Genomic DNA, 22,780 nt, shown 5'->3' on the forward strand with positions numbered 1-22,780 from the left:
CTTGCTAGCTTTTGAAAGTATGACATGATCAACCCAATCAAAGCTACGGTAGATATAACTTGATTTGACGTAATTTTATCTATGGCCAATGACCTTGAGCCTTCTTGGATGGGCACTTCTAATGTAAGTCTATGGCAGCACCCAATGGGCTTGAATTTTCGAGCTCTACCTGTAGATTTTGTGGTGACATAGTGTCCCCATGAGTGCCAGAACACTGAGGCAATCACTGCGCAACTCGAGAACATTACCAACCCGTACCCTCCATATATTCCGCTGGCTGCCCCTCCACCACAGAAAGCACTGAGCTAGGCTGAAACATCTGCATTTTGGAGATGCCTTACTAAAGAAAGCAAAAAAGAAACCATATTTGTATGCGGCATTGTAAACTTTTTGTAAACATTGTTTGCAAACTGATATGTGATGTGTATTAATGCCAAAATAACTGCCCCATCTGCTCTGAATTATGCAACGTCACTGTACATCCTGTACCGCCCTGGGATCTTGTCAGGGTATCTCTGTCCCTCAAAACTTGAGACATCTGTGGCAATGTGCTGTGTGCCAAAACTGCATATTTTAGAGTGGCCTTTTATTGTGCCCAGCACAAGGTGCCCCTGTATAATGATCATGCTGTTTAATCAGCTTCTTGATAGGCCACACATGTAAGGTGGATGGATTATGGCAAACGAGAAATGCTCACTAACAGGGATGTAAACACATGTATGCACAAAATTGGAGCAAAATCATATTTTTGTTTGTATGGAACATTTCTGGGATCTTTTATATCAGCTCATGAAACATGGGAAAAACACTTTACACGTTGCTGTTCTTGTTCAGTGTATTCTCTATGCAAACTTTTTATGTTGACAAAAAAATCGCTGGACAAGTTAATGGAAACAGCTATACTGTCTTGATGCAGTGTTAACAGTGAATCTCTAGCGCCATCTACAGACCGTTTTCTTAAAATGTAACCAGTTCACACAGTATATTCCCCTTGATCAAGTTACATTTGATCATATTTGAGTCACTTTGTTTTTTACTATTACTGTCACTGTAACTAATTTAAAACAAAATACATCAAAAGCTGAAATTATATTGATTAACATCTGTATATTTCCATACAAACACATATATTTTTTTAGGATAGGCTACTATGATGGTTTCATTCATTCATGACAGCATATACAATGTTGCAACCTTTTACTTTCTGTCAACGGTTTCAACAATGTTACCTTAGCTTATTCCCAGTAATGCCTATCCTCACTTGAAAAACACACTGCTCCATGACAATATGTTACACAAGTATGTGACGTAGACAAAAGAGGCGGCGTTAGCTACGCCGGCCGCTTGCCTTGGATTCAACATCAAACCCGTCTCAGAAAGTCGCTTTATTTACGTATTTGTTGGAGTGTACCATGGATTTAATATAAGTAGATCGTCTACTGACAAACTTCACTTGACTTATCTCCGAAAGTCATCGATCTGGTAAGTTTTAGGTACATTTTTCGCCGTGTAAGGCCTAGCCATTTCGCTAATGTCTGAGGGAGTTAGAATTCGTTCTGAAAATGTCGACCATCTAAATATTTTTTTTTTTGCCGATTTGACTGTCATCAAAATGAAGTTGTCAAGATACATAAATAACTTGCCGCTTACGTATCGAGAAACAGGCAAGCTAGTGTTGTGGATTGTAATAGTTATGATCTATAATAAAATTATTCATAAACTCAATTAGTGGATATAACGTGCACAAGGGAATTTCCTGAAAGTGTGATTAGTGTAGCTAATGTACTTTTGTAAATGTTTTGTTTTTACAACTAGAAATCTATGCCATCAAAGCCACTCTTTATTTTGAAGTCCAATTTACAGCTAGTCTACTGTACTGTATCTGTGTCAGCTGTTCACTGTATAAAATGGACTAACGTCATTACAAATAAGAAAATAACACAATGCCACTGAGTTTGTAGGCTTAGCCCAGATGATAGATGCCACTTTTCTCAAATCCCAGCTAGGTAGATGATTTTGGTCTGGCTCAGTAGCTGATTGTATCATTATGGTCATCATCATGTGATTACCGTTGATCTCAGCATGTTAACCGATCAATCAGCTACTACAGTTTATGACCTAAATAATAGTGCCTTTGCAGTTGAGGACAATCAAGCGTTTTGCATCAGGCCAGCTGTCTAGTCGGTTTTAGAGCTGATGATACAGCATTTCTCTTTGTTGTCTTTACAAATCCCATTCCTCTGACCTTTGCTTCATGATGATGTGAACTTATGATGTACAGATTATGTTTTGTTAGTTACAGTTTTTTAGTGCTGTGTCAAGTGATCTCTAACTAACACTAGGGTTTGTCTATTGTACATTTCAGGGCAGAGCGCCAGAGGTTGAGCTACAGCCATGGTGCAACAATACCAGTCACCTGTAAGGGTCTACAAACACCCCTTTGAGCTGATAATGGCGGTAAGTTATGTACATTTGTGTGTTTAGGCTGCTGCTTTGTCTATGCATATATGTGTAGGTGGGTAGTGTGGGATGTTTGTGAGAGGTCGCAGTGCTCATGTGCAAATTGGACCCAGACGCCCAGGCAGTCAGACTGCCAGTGTTTTGTGCTGCAGGAACAAAGTGTGGTTTGGCTGCATAGAAACCTATCTCATCTCATACAATATATCTCTACACACTGTATTATGTCATGTTCTAGTGTTTTGTTGGTGAGATCATTGTTTATCCACCTTTTTGTTTTGGAAACAAAGTCTGCTGTATTTCTGTTCACCCAACCTAATTAGTCGTGGCAGCAGATAACACAATATCATATTTATTATTGAGTATGAAACCGTGAGAGTACGATTTAACGCAATCACAACCACACTGCCCTAACCCATCTGGACAAGAGGAATAACTATGTGAGGATGCTGTTCATCGACTACAGCTCAGCATTTAACACCATAGTACCCTCCAAACACGTCATCAAGCTCGAGACCCTGGGTCTCGACCCCGCCCTGTGCAACTGGGTACTGGACTTCCTGACGGGCAGCCCCCAGGTGGTGAGGGTAGGTAACAACATCTCCACCCCGCTGATCCTCAACACTGGGGCCCCACAAGGGTGCGTTATGAGCCCTCTCCTGTACTCCCTGTTTACCCATGACTGCGTGGTCATGCACGCCTCCAACCCAACAACGATGAGACGGCCTACAGGGAGGAGGTGAGGGCCATCGGAGTGTGATGTCAGGAAAATAACCTCACACTCAACAAAACAAAGGAGATGATCGTGGACTTCAGGAAACAGCAGAGGGAGCACCCCCACTATCCACATCGACGGGACCGTAGTGGAGAGTGTAGTAAGTTTTAAGTTCCTCGGCGTACACATCACGGACAAACTGAATTGGTCCACCCACACAGACAGCGTGGTGAAGAAGGCGCAGCAGCACCTCTTCAACCTCAGAAGGCTGAAGAAATTCGGCTTGTCACCAAAAGCACACAAACTTTTACAGATGCACAATCGAGAGCATCCTGTCGGGCTGTATCACCCCTTGGTACGGCAACTGCTCCGCCCACAACCGTAAGGCTCTCCAGAGGGTAGTGAGGTCTGCACAACGCATCACCGGGGGCAAACTACCTGCCCTCCAGGACACCTACACCACCCGATGTCACAGGAAGGCCATAAAGGTCATCAAGGACAACAACCACCCGAGCCACTGCCTGTTCACCCCGCTATCATCCAGAAGGCGAGGTCAGTACAGGTGCATCAAAGCAGGGACCGAGAGACTGAAAAACAGCTTCTATCTCAAGGCCATCAGACTGTTAAACAGCCACCACTAACATTGAGTGGCTGCTGCCAACATACTGACTCAACTCCAGCCACTTTAATAATGGAAAAATGTATGTAAAAAATGTATCACTAGCCACTTTAAACAATGCCACTTAATATAATGTTTACATACCCTACATTACTTATCTCATATGTATATACTGTACTTTATATCATCTACTGCATCTTGCAATCTTTATGTAATACATGTAACATGAGCCACTTTAAACAATGCCACTTTTATATGTTTACATACCCTACATTACTCATCTCATATGTATATACTGTACTTGATACCATCTACTGCATCTTGCCTATGCCGTTCTGTACCATCACTCATTCATATATCTTTATGTACATATTCTTCATCCCTTTACACTTGTGTGTGTGTATAGGGTAGTTGTTGTGAAATTGTTAGGTTAGATTACTCGTTGGTTATTACTGCATTGTCGGAACTAGAAGCACAATCATTTCGCTACACTCGCATTAACATCTGCTAACCATGTGTATGTGACCAATACGATTTGATTTAATTAGTAACTTTTTGCCTTTAGTATTTTTGCAGGCATCTTGACTAAAGCGATGCTCTCTGTTAAATGCAATACCATATATTAGCTTTTCCACCTGCCCTGCTGTAATAAACATCATTCTTGATTTCAGTCACCGATCACCACTGCATAGGTGTACTGATACAGTAGTAGTTCTGCAGATGGTTGCAAAAGTCATAGGAAATACACCAATCCACAATTTCACATGCATACATACGCACACTACCGTTCAAAAGTTTGGGGTCACTTAGAAATGTCCTTGTTTTTGAAAGAGCACTTTTCTTTGTCCATTTAAAATAACATCAAATTGATCAGAAATACGGTGTAGACGTTGTAAATGACTATTGTAGCTGGAAACGGCTGATTTTATTTGTATTTGTTTTAATGGAATATCTACATAGGCGTACGTTGTTAGCTAATCCAAGCTTGCCATTTTAATAGGCTAATTGACCATTAGAAGACCATTTTGCAATTATGTTAGCACAGCTGAAAACTGTTGTTCTGATTTAAAGACGCAATACAACTGGCCTTCTTTAGACTAGTTAAGTATCTGAAGCATCAGCTTTTGTGGGTTAGATAACAGGCTCAAAATGGCCAGAAACAAATAACTTTCTTCTGAAACTCGTCAGTCTATTCTTGTTCTGAGAAATGAAGGCGATTCCATGCGAGACATTGCCAAGAAACTGAAGATCTCGTACAACGCTGTATACTACTCCCTTCACAGAAAAGCGCAAACTGGCTCTAACCAGAATAGAAAGAGGAATGGGAGGCCCCAGGGCACAACTGAGCAAGAGGACAAGTACATTAGAGTGTCTAGTTCGAGAAACAGACGCCTCACATTTCTAAGTGACCCCAAACGTGTGTGTGTGTGTGTGTGTGTATAAATAAATACAAATGTGTATCTTGTGAGTTGGCAGGAAGTCAGCAGTCTTCTAATCCCAGTTCAGTGAAGAGATCAGATCGCAGGGCTTCAGACAGAGTGGGGGTGGGTTGGGGCACAGTGTTCTAACAGTCAGATCCTAACTGGAGGGGAAGTCAGGCCCAAAACACAATCTATGTTTAACCATGATATTTATTAAGTATCCCCACTACTCTTCCTGGGGTCCAGCAACATTAAGGCAGTTATATAGTATTTAAAATATTACATGACATTACATTTCATAACACTTTTCACAACACATTAAGTGTGTTCCCTCAGGCCACTACTCTACTACTACATATCTACAACACAAAATCCATGTGTACGTGCGTGTCTTATCATGTGTCTGTGCCTGCGTGTCTCTTCAGTCCACGCTGATCTATAAGGTGTATTTCTATCTGTTTTTTTATATCTAATTGTACTGCTTGCATCAGTTACCTCCAGTTACCTGATGTGGAATAGAGTTCCATGTAGCCATGGCTCTATGCAGTTCTATGAGCCTCCCATAGTCTGCCTCTCTCACCACGCCACCAGCTGTCTGTCTCAGGATCATCTGTCAGAGGCCCCGTCATGCTGTATGGGTTTTATGTTTAAGAGCATGCCTTGGTGTGGCTGCCTGGGAAGGTTATCTATTTTGGATGTGCTAGTCTTCTCATTCTGTTATGGGGTGCATTCTGACTTGTGACCCAGAACAAGCAGTACTCCAGTCGCCTCTCCTCCTCCCCTATCATTTCTTCTCTCATTTCTATCTTCTCTCGTCTCTCCCCTGGGCCTAGTTGTACAGTACTGTCTGTGTCTGCTGCTCCCACTGTGACTTCCTGCTTAGCTGTGGTTGACTGGCTGCTCTCTGAACTAGGCCCTGGGTGTCATTAGGCCTCCCCTCGCTGTGCTTGGTCCCGTCTGCTGCCTGGCCTACTGCCACAGCTGGTCTGCCCTGTTAGGGCTGATAGGACTGCTCCATCCGGGGGAAGTTGTGGCTTAGTACAGTTTCCCTCAGACAGAACACGTCGTATGAAGGGTTGTTTATATCATATCAACCCCCACATCTGTTCAGTGCACAGCCTCAGTGTTTTACGGTGAATAGCTTGGCCCAAAGTCCATTAAAATGCAATCAGTATATCTTATGATTTATATCCACTTATTTTCTAAACTCTTGAATTTAAGCTCTTGGCTCTGTCTTGGCTCTGCATCTGTTTACCTTGTTTCTGCTCTGTTTGAGACGCTGTGCCACTTCCTGTTCTTTGGGGTTATCTATTAAGCCAGAAGCAAGTTACATTGTATAATAAGAAGGTCAGTGCTGGAAAAGGTCATTACCGAACAAAAGCTTAGCTTGTTAAAAACATTGAAATGGTTTATTTTGTAAGTGTCCTGTGTTACGCAACCTGATTACAGTGAAAGTCAGGTGCTCTGTTCTTTCTCTAACTGCAGCCGTGGCTCTGCTTCACCAAATACCAAAAAAACCCAACCTTTGACCCCCAGGAGTTCGGCAACATCTACTAAATGTCTGGGAATGTTTTTTGTTCTACTTCCATTCACACACTGTCAGCGTGATTCAAAGGCACTTCAAAGATTGTCAGTTGATTTAAAGGTTGCGGGGCTGCCTGTCTGTAAAAAGCCTGTTCTAATGACAGCAGTTCACACTAGATAGAGGGCCTAGCCAGACTAGAGGCTTCCTCTGTCCCACTGACTGATCCTTGGTTTGGCCCACTGACAGCCATTACAGTATCACTCCTGTCCTGACACCATCATCACACCAAACCTGGCATGTTGGTGTACCACTTATCACTGACGACAACATTCCTCCGTTCTCGGGAACGTTTAAGTAAACAGATTTGTTTTTCATATTCAAATCAAATTTTATTGGTCACCTTCACATGGTTAGCAGATGTTAATGCCAGCGAAATGCTTGTGTAGCGAAATGCTTGTGCTTCTAGTTCCGACCATGCAATAATATCTAACAAGTGATCTAACAATTTCATAACAACTACCTTTTACGCACAAGTGTAAAGGAATGAATAAGAATAAAACCCCAAATATCAAGTAATGCAGATGTGGCACGGTGGCTAGGAAAAACTCCCAGGAAAGGCTGGAACCTAGGAAGAAACCTAGAGAGGAACCAGGCTCTGAGGGGTGGCCGGTGCTGGAGAGAGAGGATGGAAACAGCAGGTCCGGTTCAAGGCATGACCAGTGAAAAGATCAGGGATCCATAGCCGCAGGCAGAGCAGCAGAAACTGGATCAGCAGCACGACAAGGTAGCAACGTCTGGTGAACAGGTCAGGGTTCCGTAGATGGGTTAGCTGACATCGTCATGAAAACGATTGTCGTGAAAGTGATTCTGGATGGACAGATTTGTTAACAAGAATGACAAGCTGCCATGTGGGGAATCGTATATGGATCATTTCAGCTTGTTGTTGAAACCATTACTTGTTTTGGCTGATTTTGGGGAGGGAGGAGGGGGGGGGGGGCTTTAGAGGGATCATACCCAAGATCACACAGTACACCAGATAGGACAGACTGACCCTAGCTTCCTGGCATAAAGACTATTGCAGCATAGAAACTGGAGACTGAGACGGGGGGGTCAGGGACACTGGCCCCGTCCAAAGTTACCCCCGGACAGGTCCAACCAAGCAGGATATAACCCCACCCACTTTGTCAAAGCACAACCCCCACACCACCAAAGGTATATCAACAGACCACTAACTTACTACCCTGAGACAAGGCAGAGTATAGCCCACAAAGATCTCCCCCACCGCCCGAGCCTGAGGGCACGCAAAACCAGACAGGAAGATCACGTTAGTAACTCAACCCACTCAAGTAGGGTAGAGTGGAAAAAAGCCAGGCACAATGCACCCCATCTAGGGATGGCATGGGAGAGAGAGACGAGCAACCAAGTGACTCAGCCCCCACAATAGAAGCAGAGAATCCCATTGGAGAGAGAGGAGCCAGCCAGGCAGAGACAGCTAGGGTGGTTTGTCACTCCAGTGCCTTGCCGTTCACCTTCTCACCCCTGGGCCAGAGTACACTCAATCATAGGACCTACTGAAGAGATGAGTGTTCAGTAAAGACTTAAAGGTTGAAACCGAGTCTGCGTCTCTCACATGGATCGGTAGACCGTTCCATAAAAATGGAGCTCTATAGGAGAAAGCCCTGCCTCCAGCTGTTTGCTTAGAACCTCTATGAACAATAAGGAGGCCTGTGTCTTGTGAATGTAGCGTACGTCTAGGTATGTACAACAGGACCAAATGGGTAGGAGCAAGTCCATGTATTGCATTGTAGGTTACTAGTAAAACCTTGAAATCAGCCCTAGCCTTAACAGGCAGGCATGGAGAGAGAGAGGGGGGCATGGAGAGAGAGAGAGGGCATGGAGAGAGATCGTTGGCTAATAACACAAAATCCAGACAAAATAATGGATATGTTTTATCTATCCTGAAGCAAGATTTAGGCCTAAATATTTAGAATATGCATGTAGGCTCAGAACATCTGAGGCAGTCTGGTTTTCTGAATACAGGCACTGTTCGAGACGATGGACAATGCACCCAACTATCTAACTGTAGGCTTCTTGGTTTATGCACTGAAGCCTATATACTACGTTAGTGTTTTGGCTTGGTAATGGAGAAGAAGGAGATGGACTCTGTATCGTATGTTCCCAAGCATTGGAAGATAGTAGTTACATGTCTTGGTTGTGTAACTGTAATGAACTGTATGTCCTTCTGTCATGTTATTCAATCAATATTCACGGATGATGTCTTCGTGCCTCGTCATTCTATCGATCAGTCTGCACACCAGCTTTGTTTGATCCATAAAGACTTGCACTGTTGCACTGTCATTAACCACGTTGTGATGGAAACAGGAAGTACCGGTCCAATTTTATAAATGCCTTCAGATCATTTGTTCGTGGGGATCTTTTTGTATCTGTAAAATGAATTATGCGAGAAATGGCATTGGAAATTCCTTTGTGTGTAAATATTTATAAAATAACCATCATATTGAAGTCACGCCATGTTATGGTATGTGGTCCTCCCACTACTCCTTGGGAAACCATGCAGTTTATTAGACTACAAATGACTTCACAGGGTGGTGAAAGTGCACTGTGATGAGATTGGTGCTCCTTTCCAATAAATATTGATGACATATAGATGGTTTTATTCTGGTGACATGATCAGTGCTTGACTGCCATTTGACAAATATAAATATTCTCGGTCTTATCCATAGTAAACTCATCATGTAGACTAACCTACCCTCATTGTTTCTGTGAGTTGTTGGCTAGAGTACATGTACCAAGACCAGAGTAGACACATGTTCTATTTAATACAACAGTTTTTTCAATTTTTATTTGGTACATTAAAACTTAAGTGAAAAAATCCATGTTTTGTGCACCATGTCATCACAAAGTGATTTTTGTCCACAACAAGTCAGTTTGGTGGAAACAGCACTGGTGGAAAATGTTCTATTCTAATAATTGCATGAACATCTGTCGCCAATTGGACGGAAACCTAGATTGTGACTCTGAAAAGGGTGGGTGTTTTATGTGTGTGTCAGCAGATTGACCTTCGTGTACTCTGCACCATTGTGCTAATTTGGGGTTTCACCCTATCAGATTCCAGCAAAAATTGTCTTTTCGTTTATCTGACTTTCATTTATCTGCATGTCCAGCCCTTATTTAACCTCACAGTCAAGTGTTTTACAATTTTCTTTTCAGGACAACCAGGGATACAAGTAGAACACTAAACAATTTGAAATAAACCTTTGCATTCATGAGTTTTATTGACAAATGTCAATAACAACGCAACAGTAAACATGTTGTCCCCCACGAAAGATGCATTGTAAATGCCGCATCATTCACCCAAGTTTCGTCAACATCTGGCCAGTGCTGTCGAGATCGCGTCTGACTAACGTACGGACAGACGGATGGACAGAGACCGATCCAAAATGAATTTATACGAATGCTGTACGTACAGAAATTGTTTGCACACTGAAATGAATATCAAACAAGTCACTGACAACTGTGTGGAGTCTGGAGTTGGACAACAACATTGTGAGCTTATTACAGTTTTATAGACACTATGTAGACACTGGGCGGCCGGGTGGCGCAGCGGTCTAAGGCACTGCATCTCAGTGCTGGAGCCGTCACTACAGACCCTGGTTCGATTCTAGGCTGTAACACATCCGGCCCAGCATTGTTAGGGTTTGGTCGGTGTAGGCCGTCATTGTAAATAAGAGTTTGTTCTTAACTGACTTGCCAAGTTAAGTAAAGGTTACATGAAATAAATGTACTGGGATGTAGAAGAACCCTTTACCTTCTAACGACTCATGTGCAGCTTGTGAGCGTCATAGGGCAAAACATGTTTGTGAGAGTTTCAGCTTTTCATATATAGCTTTTAATAGTTTGTAGCTCAGACCATTCAGACTCTACAGCCATTTTTGTAAAAAAGAACCCCCCCTCCCCCGTGGTTATTACCACAGAGAAGAAATTGACAAATCCAATGGTACAACCCAGTAGTCTGTAGCTGAAACACATGTTTAAAAGGGGTAGAAGTCCAAAACGCGCCAGAGTTACAGTGGGACTCATTGAGTTACGGGTAGAGTTCAGTTGAGAACCATCATGTGTAATCAACATGGGTGCTCTTTGTATTGATCAGGCCTGGTGTGTGCGTGTGCGTGTGCGTGTGTGTGTGTGTGTGTGACATTGTCAGCTCTTGACATTGACTCTGGTTGGACTCTGTGATTGTCACATGACCTACTAACTTATCTGGTGACCTTTGTCCAGAGGGAGTCCTCCAGGGGCCTCAGCAGATTTATAAAGTAATCACTCAGTCCGGGGGCCAATCTTGACAGAGGAAGCCCGGTAGGTCTGTCTTGGCCTGGTCGTCATATAAGCCATGAAATCAAAGAGAGAGCACACTTTAAAGAGCCAGATGACTGCTGTTTGATTACCAGCACTTAAAGCTGGAGTCCTTCATGTTGAAACTGCCACGTCCGTTTGCAATATCACAACAACGAAGACGTTTCTGCAAACAACGCAGACTGTTTTTCTGTCAGACATCACTGCAGGCGTGATAGAACAGCAGCATGTAATGCAATTTGTTTTACCTTGATGTGCAACTCCTCCCACCTCTGCTTCGCCATGGAAACAAAAACAGTAACAGTGACCTTAGGGTGGACATTATACACATTTTTTTGATCAAAGTGATTATAACCCAGAAAATACTTTCACTGTATGTCATGGATTGTGTTTTTTTTTTTCATCATGTGAGTAATATTGCATATTTTCTTCCTCCTTCCCTCTCTCCCATTAGGCCTATGTGCGGAGGTTTCCAAACTGCCCCCTGATCCCCATCTTTGTGGACAGTGAGGTGGTGAAGGAGGAGCACAGTGATGACGGAGCCACTGTGTTCATTGAGAGGCGCTGTAAGGTGGAGGCAGACGCCCCCCGGCTGTTCAAAAGGGTATCTTACCTTTTCACCTTTAACTTTTCCCTTGAGCAGTGAAGCTACTCAAGCTAGCAATGTATAATAGTGTCTGTTTGATTCTCCTATTTTCTAATGTGAATGCTATTAGTGATTATTTCCCCTCAGACCTGAATATCCTGGTAGGGACGTTGTGTTGATGTTGTTGTGGTAGTGTTGTCCAGAGTTGATTGACCGTGGTCTACTGTGTGTGTCTAGATGGCTGGTGTGGACTACCTGTACTTCATCCATAAGAACACTCTGGACCGCAGGGAGAGGGCGCTGCACATCGAGGTCGTCAACGAGACCTTCTCCAACAGAGTCATCGTCCATGAGATCTGCAACTACACGGTGTGCCCCACAACTATAATAATCATCGGTTACATGGGCTGCGTTTTACACAGGCAGCCTAATTCTGATCTTTTTTTACACTCATTGGTCTTTTGACCAATCACATCAGATCTTTGCACATGAGATATTTTTCAGAGCTGATCTGATTGGTCAAACGACTAGCAACATATAGTAGTTGTGTGTGTTTGACACTCTTTCTTAAATGTGTGAAGGCTATTAGTGATTATAATATATTAGAATTGAGCTGCCTGTGTAAACACAGACTGCAACAGGGTTTGTAGCCCTTTATACTCGTACCCATATATGGGTTGAAAAAGTCCGATTTGAGGACTGATAAGCGCCTATTAATGACGTCGGAGCTCAGGCTCTGAACTTCACAGCTCAGTATGGGTTTTGAACTTGAGCACAGCACGCGACAGGAAGTTGCCCCCATCCCTCCTGCTAAGTGGACAACTTGTGCAAATTTTTAGTTGTCTGAGTGAGGAAAATGCTGTAAATTAAGAGGACTCAATGAATTTTTAAGGATGAGACGTTGAAGATGGTAATAAATACCGCTTTGATGTCATACAAGCCAAACACCCGTGAGTCCAAATGTGCACATCACGTTTCATCATAAAACCCATGTCATATACAGTGTCAGTGTTTATGATCACTATGTTTGATGTACAGTTACCAGATGACATGGCATCATACCCTGTGTTGTTCTGAACAGAAGGAGACGATGTTTGTTCTATTGTGAAGAAAAATCTCAGTGGAACGCGTACGTGAATGCATGCGTGACTCTGTTCTATGTACCAAAATTGCCATCTCTTTCTATGAGTTACCCTGTGAAAGCCTAACACTGTAAAATCCTATTTTATAACTTAGCTAGTCATGGTGGCAAGAGAACAAGCTTTCAATCGATGCCCACCTGACCGAGATTGCGATTTATAATGGGACATTTTTGGATTGTGTAAGCAACAGCCGTCATTGTGATTGTAGGAATGCCAGGGTTGTGTTCCTTACATAACAACTACAAGAGAGCCAATGTAAAGCGCCTCATAGTTGAGGACTGTTATTTGAGTCTTAAGTGCATGGAAGTTACGTAGGGGCTGCACCCTGTGGAGAGGTGTGTGGCTGCTTGGAGACGTCAGTTAGCTCTCTCACTCAAACCCTTGTCACTTTTTTCCTCCTATGTTGCACCTACCCACATTTTCCAGGAATAGTCTCGTCATGTTACTGAATGTATCCAGCGTATTTTCAGATTTGATCAACAAATGTGCTGAAAATATAGTAAATGTAAAATCAACAGTGTAATGGTTGTGGCCTAACAATTTCGCCATACTCTCCAAACTGTTCCCTTTCAATTGCTACCATGCTTATGCATATGCTTCTGTAAGAAACATTTCAATTTAGCCCTATCCATATAGGCCAATTCCCACCAGTGTAAAGGGTTCACCCATTTGGCGTCTGTTTTGTGATGAGTTGTGCTTCCTCCACAGGTTCACCCAGAGAATGAGGAGTGGACGTGTTTCGAGCAGACAGCCAGTCTGGACATCAAGTCCTTCTTTGGCTTTGAGAACGCGGCCGAGAAGCTAGCCATGAAGCAATATGCCAACAGTATTAAAAAGGTGTGTTCATGTGTCTGTCTGTGAGCATGTGAGTACAGTATACATGTCAGTGTGGGGGATGGATGAGGCTATAGGATATACCATCATCCAGCATGCTGCTCCCCCATAAAGACCCAGTGTTACATGAGCATGCTTGCGCAGTCTATTTCCAGGCCTTCTGTGATCCAGTCTGGCAGATTTGTGTAAACTGAGTGTGTTAACCAGGATCTTCTCACATTTACCTGTTGGGCCATATATCCTGCTCAGCTTTGTCACGCAATGGGCTGTGCTCTTATGCGGCCAGGCTCGTGTCTAAACAAACCTGCAGTATTTGCCCACAGTGTTTGCTCATTACACTAGCTACCTGTACTGTCCTTATGCAGTCATGTGTTCTGTCCTCCAGGGCAAAGAGATCATAGAGTATTACCTGAAGGAGTTGGAGGACGAGGGGGTGACCCACGTCCCCCGCTGGAGCCCCCCTCAGGCCCCCCCACCCACTGCCAGGCTCCAGCTGCCACTCACCAGTGCCCCTTCCAATGCCATCCCTGTGCCTACTGCCAAAGAGACCCCCACTGCCAGCCCCACAGATCTACCGGCTGGCTCCCCAGATGGTCAGTGTTCCGAGTCAGAATCAACACAATAATAAACACACACAATCTGAAGGATCTGTCATGGCTGAAGTCCAAATCCCATTCCACTGGCTCTGAAAGCAAACATTTTGGCCTTGCCTTGGGCTGCCTTGGGCTGGTAGACTGTGGGTATGCATTTGGGTATGTGTGTGAATTGACTGTCTGTGTTTCGATTGCAGACAAGTTGGATGCAGACTACATCAGGCGTTACCTAGGAGACCTGACGCCACTGCAGGAGAGCTGTCTTATAAGACTACGCCAGTGGCTGCAGGAGACCCACAAGGGCAAGGTTGGACACGTGTATGAACACACCTAACACTCAAACTCTGACTCAAATAGCTGCAAACAAGAGCAAAACTTGAATCCACAGAACATGGATGTAAGTAAAACTCACATCCGACTCACACACACCACAACATCTGAATAAACACAATATCCTCTCCCTCCCTTAGATCCCTAAGGACCAGCACGTGCTGCGTTTCCTGCGGGCCCGGGACTTTAACCTGGAGAAGGCCCGGGAGATCCTGTGTCAGTCGCTCTCCTGGAGGAAGCAGCACCAGGTGGACTTCCTGCTGGACTCCTGGGAGAGACCTCAGCTGCTGCACGACTACTACACCGGGGGCTGGCACCACCACGACAAAGGTAGGTTCCTCTTGGAGCAGGATAGGGTTTTAACGGCAGGGTTGTGTTCAACGGGCACAGACAGAAGATGAAAATATATTTTGAAATGTGAAAGTAGTGTTCTTATTGCACAAATTCAGGAAGTACTGCACCACCAGTTTCACATTGTTTTCTTCCGCTTGGTTTCTAGTGAATGTATCCCAGCTCTTATATGTATTGGTAATGACTAACTGTAATGTCTGGTTGCTTCTCTGGAAGTGACATCACTAGCTATGTTTCCATGAACTTGTCCAGTGATTATTTGTAGTTTATTTTTTTGACATTTTGCATAAAAAATAGTTGCAACAATTGCCTGCTATGGTGCATTTCTGTTTAACTGTTTTGTGTTGATAAAAACAGCTGGATGTAATGACGTCACACCTAAAAATTTAAAAAATACAATTTTTTTGCAAAAACCTAGTGTTGAACACAAATGTAAGTGATTGAATTGTTTTCATTATCCATTTTTGCAAATTGTGCATTAATAATAAGCCTGTATGCCCACTCCCACCGATCCGTTTCATGTCTCAGGTAGCTTGCAAAAGTCAGCATGGATAGAATGCAAGAAATGACAAATATTTCTCATGTTCCAATGTATGTCATGGACTGTGCCATGGGGAAACTTGCACTCCTCTAGCTCAGAAGTAGTTGGATGGTGAAACTTGCACTCCTCTAGCTCAGAAGTAGTTGGATGGGGAAACTTGCACTCCTCTAGCTCAGAAGTAGTTGGATGGTGAAACTTGCACTCCTCTAGCTCAGAAGTAGTTGGATGGGGAAACTTGCACTCCTCTAGCTCAGAAGTAGTTGGATGGGGAAACTTGCACTCCTCTAGCTCAGAAGTAGTTGGATGGGGAAACTTGCACTCCTCTAGCTCAGAAGTAGTTGGATGGTGAAACAACCAGAAAAGCAAGGCAAAGCAATTCAGGCATTCTTGTCCTGCAAAGAAACATTATTTGTATAGTTGAACATTTTGATTTAGCAAGCAGTAGGCATTTAGAGTGAAATGTGTAGTGGAGCTTTATAGTTACATGATGACGTCTCGTGACCCGCGTACCGTCAAAATGATTGGGCAATCATTATTTATTCGAAAGCACCGTTTCTATCATTTGTCACAATAAAGAATGTTGGACAAAATAAAAATCTGCCCCTGTCCAACAGATGGTACAATGTTGGTGATCTTTAGAGCGTTTCTCCTACAACTGCTGTTTCCATTACACTGCCACAAGGTTTTTATATTTGTATAAACCTGGGTCAATGGAAACCGGCCTACTATGTGTCAAGGGAAATGAACGTTTCTCCTACAACTGCTGTTTCCATTACACTGCCACAAGGTTTTTATATTTGTATAAACCTGGGTCAATGGAAACCGGCCTACTATGTGTCAAGGGAAATGAACGTTTCTCCTACAACTGCTGTTTCCATTACACTGCCACAAGGTTTTTATATTTGTATAAACCTGGGTCAATGGAAACCGGCCTACTATGTGTCAAGGGAAATGAACGTTTCTCCTACAACTGCTGTTTCCATTACACTGCCACAAGGTTTTTATATTTGTATAAACCTGGGTCAATGGAAACCGGCCTACTATGTGTCAAGGGAAATGAACGTTTCTCCTACAACTGCTGTTTCCATTACACTGCCACAAGGTTTTTATATTTGTATAAACCTGGGTCAATGGAAACCGGCCTACTATGTGTCAAGGGAAATGAACGTTTCTCCTACAACTGCTGTTTCCATTACACTGCCACAAGGTTTTTATATTTGTATAAACCTGGGTCAATGGAAACCGGCCTACTATGTGTCAAGGGAAATGAACGTTTCTCCTACAACTGCTGTTTCCATTACACTGCCACAAGGTTTTTATATTTGTATAAACCTGGGTCAATGGAAACCGGCCTACTATGTGTCAAGGGAAATGAACGTTTCTCCTACAACTGCTGTTTCCATTACACTGCCACAAGGTTTTTATATTTGTATAAACCTGGGTCAATGGAAACCGGCCTACTATGTGTCAAGGGAAATGAACGTTTCTCCTACAACTGCTGTTTCCATTACACTGCCACAAGGTTTTTATATTTGTATAAACCTGGGTCAATGGAAACCGGCCTACTATGTGTCAAGGGAAATGAACGTTTCTCCTACAACTGCTGTTTCCATTACACTGCCACAAGGTTTTTATATTTGTATAAACCTGGGTCAATGGAAACCGGCCTACTATGTGTCAAGGGAAATCCCCCAGTCTGTGATGTGCATATGATATGGTTAGCAGAGACGTAAAATACCTGTCCAGGCATTGTAAGATCTGGGCAGAGGAAATTACCCATTATCTCCACTTAGCTGATAGCCAATCGGACATCTAGGACCTCAGACCAGGAAGTGGCCCATAGTAACCATAATAACAATAACCCCCACCTAAAAGCAAATACAGCTGGTAGTAAAATGCCTATATTTACATGAATGACTTTAATGTGAGTTGTAAATGTATATACTGCTGATGTGATTATGATCAACACGATCTGACTCGGTTTCTCTATTGATTTACCTGAATACTCTCAGCGTCTGTTTAATGTCATGATCATTACTGATCCTCTTGTAGCTTTAACAGTGAGGTCACGTGTTTGTGTCCTCGTCTATCTATAGATGGATGCCCTCTGTATATTCTGCGACTCGGTCAAATGGATACCAAGGGTTTAGTACGCGCCTTGGGCGAGGAGTCCCTTCTGAGACAAGTGAGTATACACACAAACACACACACACATCCAGATGCTGGGTATAAGCACACACATAAATACATAAACACATACTATTTGAAAATGCTCTCCCTTCCCCTAACCTCTCACCTCTTCACTCTCCCTCAGGTCCTCTCAATCAACGAGGAAGGTCTGAGGCGTTGTGAAGAGAACACCAGAGTCTTTGGCCGACCCATCAGGTAGCTACCATTTCACACTCACTCCTCTTATGTCTCTCATCCCTGAATACAGTATGTCCTATAACCCTCCTGTGTCTATCTGTCAGCTGCTGGACGTGCCTGGTGGACCTGGAGGGGTTAAACATGCGTCACCTGTGGCGTCCGGGGGTTAAAGCCCTGCTGAGGATCATAGAGGTGGTGGAGGCCAACTACCCAGAGACCCTGGGATGTCTGCTCATACTGAGGGCTCCACGGGTCTTCCCTGTTCTCTGGACCCTGGTGAGAGCCTTTAACATCACACATTGTAGTGTACATTACATTGTACAGTGCTTTCGCTCTCTCTCTCTCCAACTTGATCACGTTCAGTTGTATTCAATTGCATGTGCAGAGCAAACATATGAGACGACCTTTGACCCTGAGTGTCTGTACACTGTTCTCAGGTCAGTCCATTCATTGACGAGAATACCAGGAAGAAGTTCCTGGTGTATGCTGCGAATGACTACCAGGGGCCTGGAGGTCTGGTGGACTACATTGATAGAGAGGTCATCCCTGACTTCCTGGGAGGAGACTGCCTGGTGAGTCTCTCTGGCAGACCGGAGTCTCATCTGGCTGTTGTAGACAGTACCCTTCTACATGCATATGAATTCATATTGGCTAATGCTGCTAGTACATAATATAGTTAACATTGGGTCATCTTATTAGACATTTTCCTTGCTGTGTGTGCTGATAGAACTGTGGGCTGATTGTGTCTCTTGTGTCCTCTGTCATGTCATCTCCAGTGTGAGATCCCTGAAGGAGGTATGGTCCCCAAATCTCTGTACAGGACAGCAGAGGCGCTGGAAAGTGAGGAGCTGCGGCTGTGGACAGATACCATCTACAAGACTGCCAGTGTCTTCAAAGGGGCCCCACATGAGGTAACCTGATCTAAACAGTAACTACAGTATGTGTTTTCCAGCTTCTCAGTTGACTGCGCTTAAACAGTGGGTTAGGTTGCTCCCCCTAGTGGGGAAATACGTTACAGCAAAAAGCTATAAAAACCCATTACAGTGATTTTAATGATCATTTGTCTGTAGTTTTGTCTTACTGTGTTCACTCACTACCGGTCCATTTCCAGCTGCTGATCGAAATCTCCGAGCCCTCTTCTGTGATCACCTGGGACTTTGACGTGTGTAAAGGGGACGTTATCTTCAACATCTACCACTCCCGGAGGGCGCCCCAGCCCCCCAAGAGGGACGTCCAGGGGGCCCACGGCAGCATCGTGTCGCCAGCCACCAACAACATGCAGCTGATTGACAGATCCTGGATTCTGGGGCAAGACTACAGTATGGTGGAGACAGCACTCACCTGCAAGGAGGGAGAGAGTGTTCAGGTAAGAGACTGAAACAGCCACCGACACATCCACAGCTGGTACAGGTGGGTCTGATGATTGGTAGTACCTCATTTGGACAAGTGGGTCTGTTCAATTGGTTGTGTTTTTGAACGTTTCCGAATATATGTGTTCGTGATAACATGTACAGCTTTTTATTTGTATATATTTTTTTAACCTTTTATTTAACCAGGCAAGTCAGTTAAAAACAAATTCTTATTTTACAATGACGGCCTACCCCGGCCAAACCCGGACGACGCTGGGCCAATTGTATGCCCCTATGGGACTTCCAATCACGGCCGGTTGTGATACAGCCTGGAAATGAACCAGGGTCTGTAGTGACGCCTCTAGCATCACTACAGGTGCAGTGCCTTAGACCGCTGTGCCAATCGGGAGCCCCCCAAAAATATGTTTCCGCCCGGTTGCGAACCGGGGACCTTTCGTGTGTGAGGCGAACATGATAACTACTATTTTAAAAAAACATTTTTATAAAATTATTTAATCAGGTAGGCTAGTTGAGAACAAGTTCTCATTTACAACTCCGACCTGGCCAAGATAAAGCAAAGCAGTTCGACACATAGAACAACACAGAGTTACTCATGGAGTAAAACAAACATACAGTCAATAATACAGTAGAAAAGGTCTATATACAGTGTAGGCAATAAATAGGCCATGTAGGCGAAGTAATTACAATATACCACTGTGGAAACACACCACCAACCTCAGATCTGAATCCTAAGACGTGAGTGTAACAGAAACATCCACTGATGTCAATAGGAGTTCTGTGCAGTGCTCATAACTGCTCTCCGTCCCTTGGCAGTGTCTCTGACCTGTGTTTCTGTTAGCTGGTAAGTGCTGGCTTTCAGGTTGTCTTTCAATCCCATCACCTGTCTACTCCGGCTGTCTGTCTTTAGTTCACACTCTCACTAGCAAACTTGCAACATTTTATCAACTGGTACCGTCCCGCTAAGTTTCCGTGCCAGTGAGTCTAACAGACAAAGCTGTGTGAATACAGAGGATAAATATTCAAGTGTTTTATTACATTTTTCTAGATGAATCTCTCTAATATACCATTTACAGAGATGTCATACAAGTCCACCAAGGAGGAGAATTTAGATGGTCATTTAGCTTCCCTCTTCTAATCTAATGCCTGGTCCAGTAGCCAGAGGGAGACATGCAAGGAGCTGACTTTCAATTTGTAGGCTATCATTCCTCCTCCTTGTGTAGCTCAATAATCATTGCAGTCACTTCCATGTGGTGTCATTCGGCAGTGGGCAACGCCTTCAAAAGTATTTGCCTACATGTGAGGGAATTCTAATGGGTTTCTATTTAAAGTCTGTCATTTTGATATTGAATGTGCTATTAGCTATAGCCTGCGTTTGAATGGAAATGCTGCCTCTGACCCTCGACCTCACCTGTCCCCTCCTCCTCTCCCCAGGGCTCCCATGTGACGCGGTGGCCCGGGTTCTACATCCTCCAATGGCGGTTCCACTGCTCCCCGGCCTGCTCTACCTCCAGCCTGCCCCGGGTGGACGACGTGCTGGCCTCCCTGCAGGTCTCCTCCCACAAGTGTAAGGTCATGTTCTACACCGAGGTGCTGGGCTCCGAAGACTTCAGGTCAGTCACCATTCACTATACTGTATAACGCAGTGTATTGTTATGGTGGTGCTTAGTGTGTAGGGCTGCTGCATGTCAGTGAGTAAATGTTTTAGGCCAGCTTGTTTTTTTAGTCCGTGTGTAGTTGTGTGGGGAAAATGTATTTGTGATAATTTATAAGGGTGTTTATAAAGATTCTTAGGGAAACAGTGCTCTATGAAAAAGGTGTTTGATGGATATTTAATCTATTGTCTGTGTGTTTGTCTGCCTGTCTGTCTGTCTGTCCAGGGGCTCTATGACCAGTCTGGAATCCAGTCACAGTGGCTTCTCCCAGCTGAGTGCCGCCACCACCACCTCTAGCCAATCACAGTCCAGCTCCACCGTATCAAGGTAGCATCCAGCCAATAGAAGGTGAAGGAGTTTGAGTTTTGCAACATGGAGATCCCATTTAGGATCTAACTGACTTCTGATACTGTTGACTTCTGCCCTGTTGCCTTAAAGAAAAACCAGTGCTGTACCAACCCCTGCCAATGAGGACTTAACCTTACCCAATGGGATGAGAGAAGTGTTATGAACTGTATGGAACAAGGATCGCCTGTCCTTGATGCCATGTGGTGGAACACTGGAGTTCCTACCTGTGAGCACCTTCTAGTACTGCATTTAAAGCACTGGAATATATTATTAAAATATACATGTACATTTTTTAATCTGTATCTATAATTAGTGACATTAAGATTGCTCTGGAAGTGGAACATCTGCTATATGAGCATCTGCTGAATGAATAAATGCACATGGAGATGTCTTGCAAACCATCATCATCCTCTTCTTTCTTTCAATACCTTTATTCTTTCTTTTTTAAGGGAAGTGACAGAAATGTTTTCCATTTTATTGAAACTGAACAATAAAGCACTTCCTATTTTCAGCATTTATGTAATAACAATGATGACTACTGTTTCAGATGGTACTGTTGAAGTTACCCTTATTCACCATAGGATGTCAGTGTGTTCATGAGGAACGGTGCTACACACAACCATACTACAGTAGCCCTTCTCCAGCCAGTGATTGCCTTACCAGCCACTCTGTCACTCCTTCCGTTCTACTCAACCTTTTAAAGTTGTGTTGCTGAAATAGAGAAAGACATAAGTTATAACTGATATGGCCGATCAGCGATATTACTGTGAGAGGTTCCTAAACCTCCGCCATGTCTTTTCTAAAACACTATTTGACCTTGCGTCAACGAGGTGGTACAGGCTACTGGGTTGTTACATGTTTATTATTCCCTGCTCATTTAAATGCAGTATTGTGTTCCTTCGCCCACCTTGTGGTTGTGTGCGAGGCCTTGCAGTCGGCTGTGATTTCCATAAAACGTTTAATTTCCATAAACTCATCAGATGCCTCTAGCTAAAGCCGACTCATTTATTTTTCCTTTTGTTGTTCCGTTGCCCTTGACTGTATTGTGTTATACAGTAGCTGCTGATACGTACACAATCAAATGGCTGGCGGCCGCAGTGCTTGGTTGAGAGGCGGCCTGCTTGACAGTGCTTGGTTGTTGGGCTCCCTGCTGGGTTGTCAGTGTTGGTAAAACAGGAAGTGTGCTGTCTGTTGTTACCAGGGGGATGTTAGTTGAATATTTAATTCTGCTCTAATGACCTCCTGGGACACATGTTGTCTACAAAACTCCGGCTCGGGGCCACACTTCCTCAAGTCTCATTGGCCAGTTAATTATTGAACTTTGTGCCCTTTACAGTCTAATTCCGTTCTCTTGATCGGGTAACCAGCCGCATTGAGTTGGGGTCAACCAAATTTCTCATATCCAAGCTGTCGATAAACATTAGTATTCAACTTTATTTTCAAAACACATTTACATGTACAGGACTTGGTGAAATGGTACTGCCACAATAAACAATATACAGGCAGACAAAATAGCTTCGCCTCAATGTAAGAGCACAGAGTATACCATATACAG

General features: G+C 43.7%; 1 protein-coding gene across 2 annotated transcripts; it reads left to right on the forward strand.

Moving 5' to 3' along the window:
- Window positions 1–1,199: 1,199 nt before the first annotated feature.
- LOC110538521 (SEC14-like protein 1) lies at window positions 1,200–21,626 on the forward strand. 2 transcript variants are annotated; one of them, XM_021625391.3, is made up of 17 exons: window positions 1,200–1,482; window positions 2,366–2,457; window positions 11,566–11,715; window positions 11,935–12,066; window positions 13,548–13,676; window positions 14,059–14,266; window positions 14,464–14,573; window positions 14,737–14,926; window positions 17,585–17,673; window positions 17,803–17,873; window positions 17,960–18,131; window positions 18,293–18,427; window positions 18,632–18,766; window positions 18,967–19,221; window positions 20,657–20,835; window positions 21,103–21,225; window positions 21,316–21,626. In XM_021625391.3, the coding sequence occupies exons 2-16, from the start codon at window positions 2,395–2,397 to the stop codon at window positions 21,206–21,208; spliced, it is 2,124 nt and encodes a 707-aa protein (XP_021481066.1). In that variant the 5' UTR covers window positions 1,200–1,482; window positions 2,366–2,394; the 3' UTR covers window positions 21,209–21,225; window positions 21,316–21,626. The 2 variants fall into 2 exon arrangements, with proteins under 2 accessions (XP_021481066.1, XP_021481065.1); XM_021625390.3 differs by having other exon boundaries at window positions 1,247–1,482; window positions 21,103–21,204.
- Window positions 21,627–22,780: the final 1,154 nt, after the last annotated feature.

The sequence above is a fragment of the Oncorhynchus mykiss genome, chromosome 12, assembly GCF_057628025.1.
Source record: "Oncorhynchus mykiss isolate SJ-2025 chromosome 12, ASM5762802v1, whole genome shotgun sequence".
NCBI classification, from domain to species: domain Eukaryota; kingdom Metazoa; phylum Chordata; class Actinopteri; order Salmoniformes; family Salmonidae; genus Oncorhynchus; species Oncorhynchus mykiss.

Bases quoted from the DNA above. Each gene is read 5' to 3' on its own strand.
- LOC110538521 (XM_021625390.3), top strand. From the start codon at position 2,395: ATGGTGCAACAATACCAGTCACCTGTAAGGGTCTACAAACACCCCTTT. The intron at 2,458-11,565 runs GTAAGTTATGTA...CTCTCCCATTAG, and splicing joins CCTTTGAGCTGATAATGGCG to GCCTATGTGCGGAGGTTTCC. The intron at 11,716-11,934 runs GTATCTTACCTT...GTGTGTGTCTAG, and splicing joins CCCCCCGGCTGTTCAAAAGG to ATGGCTGGTGTGGACTACCT.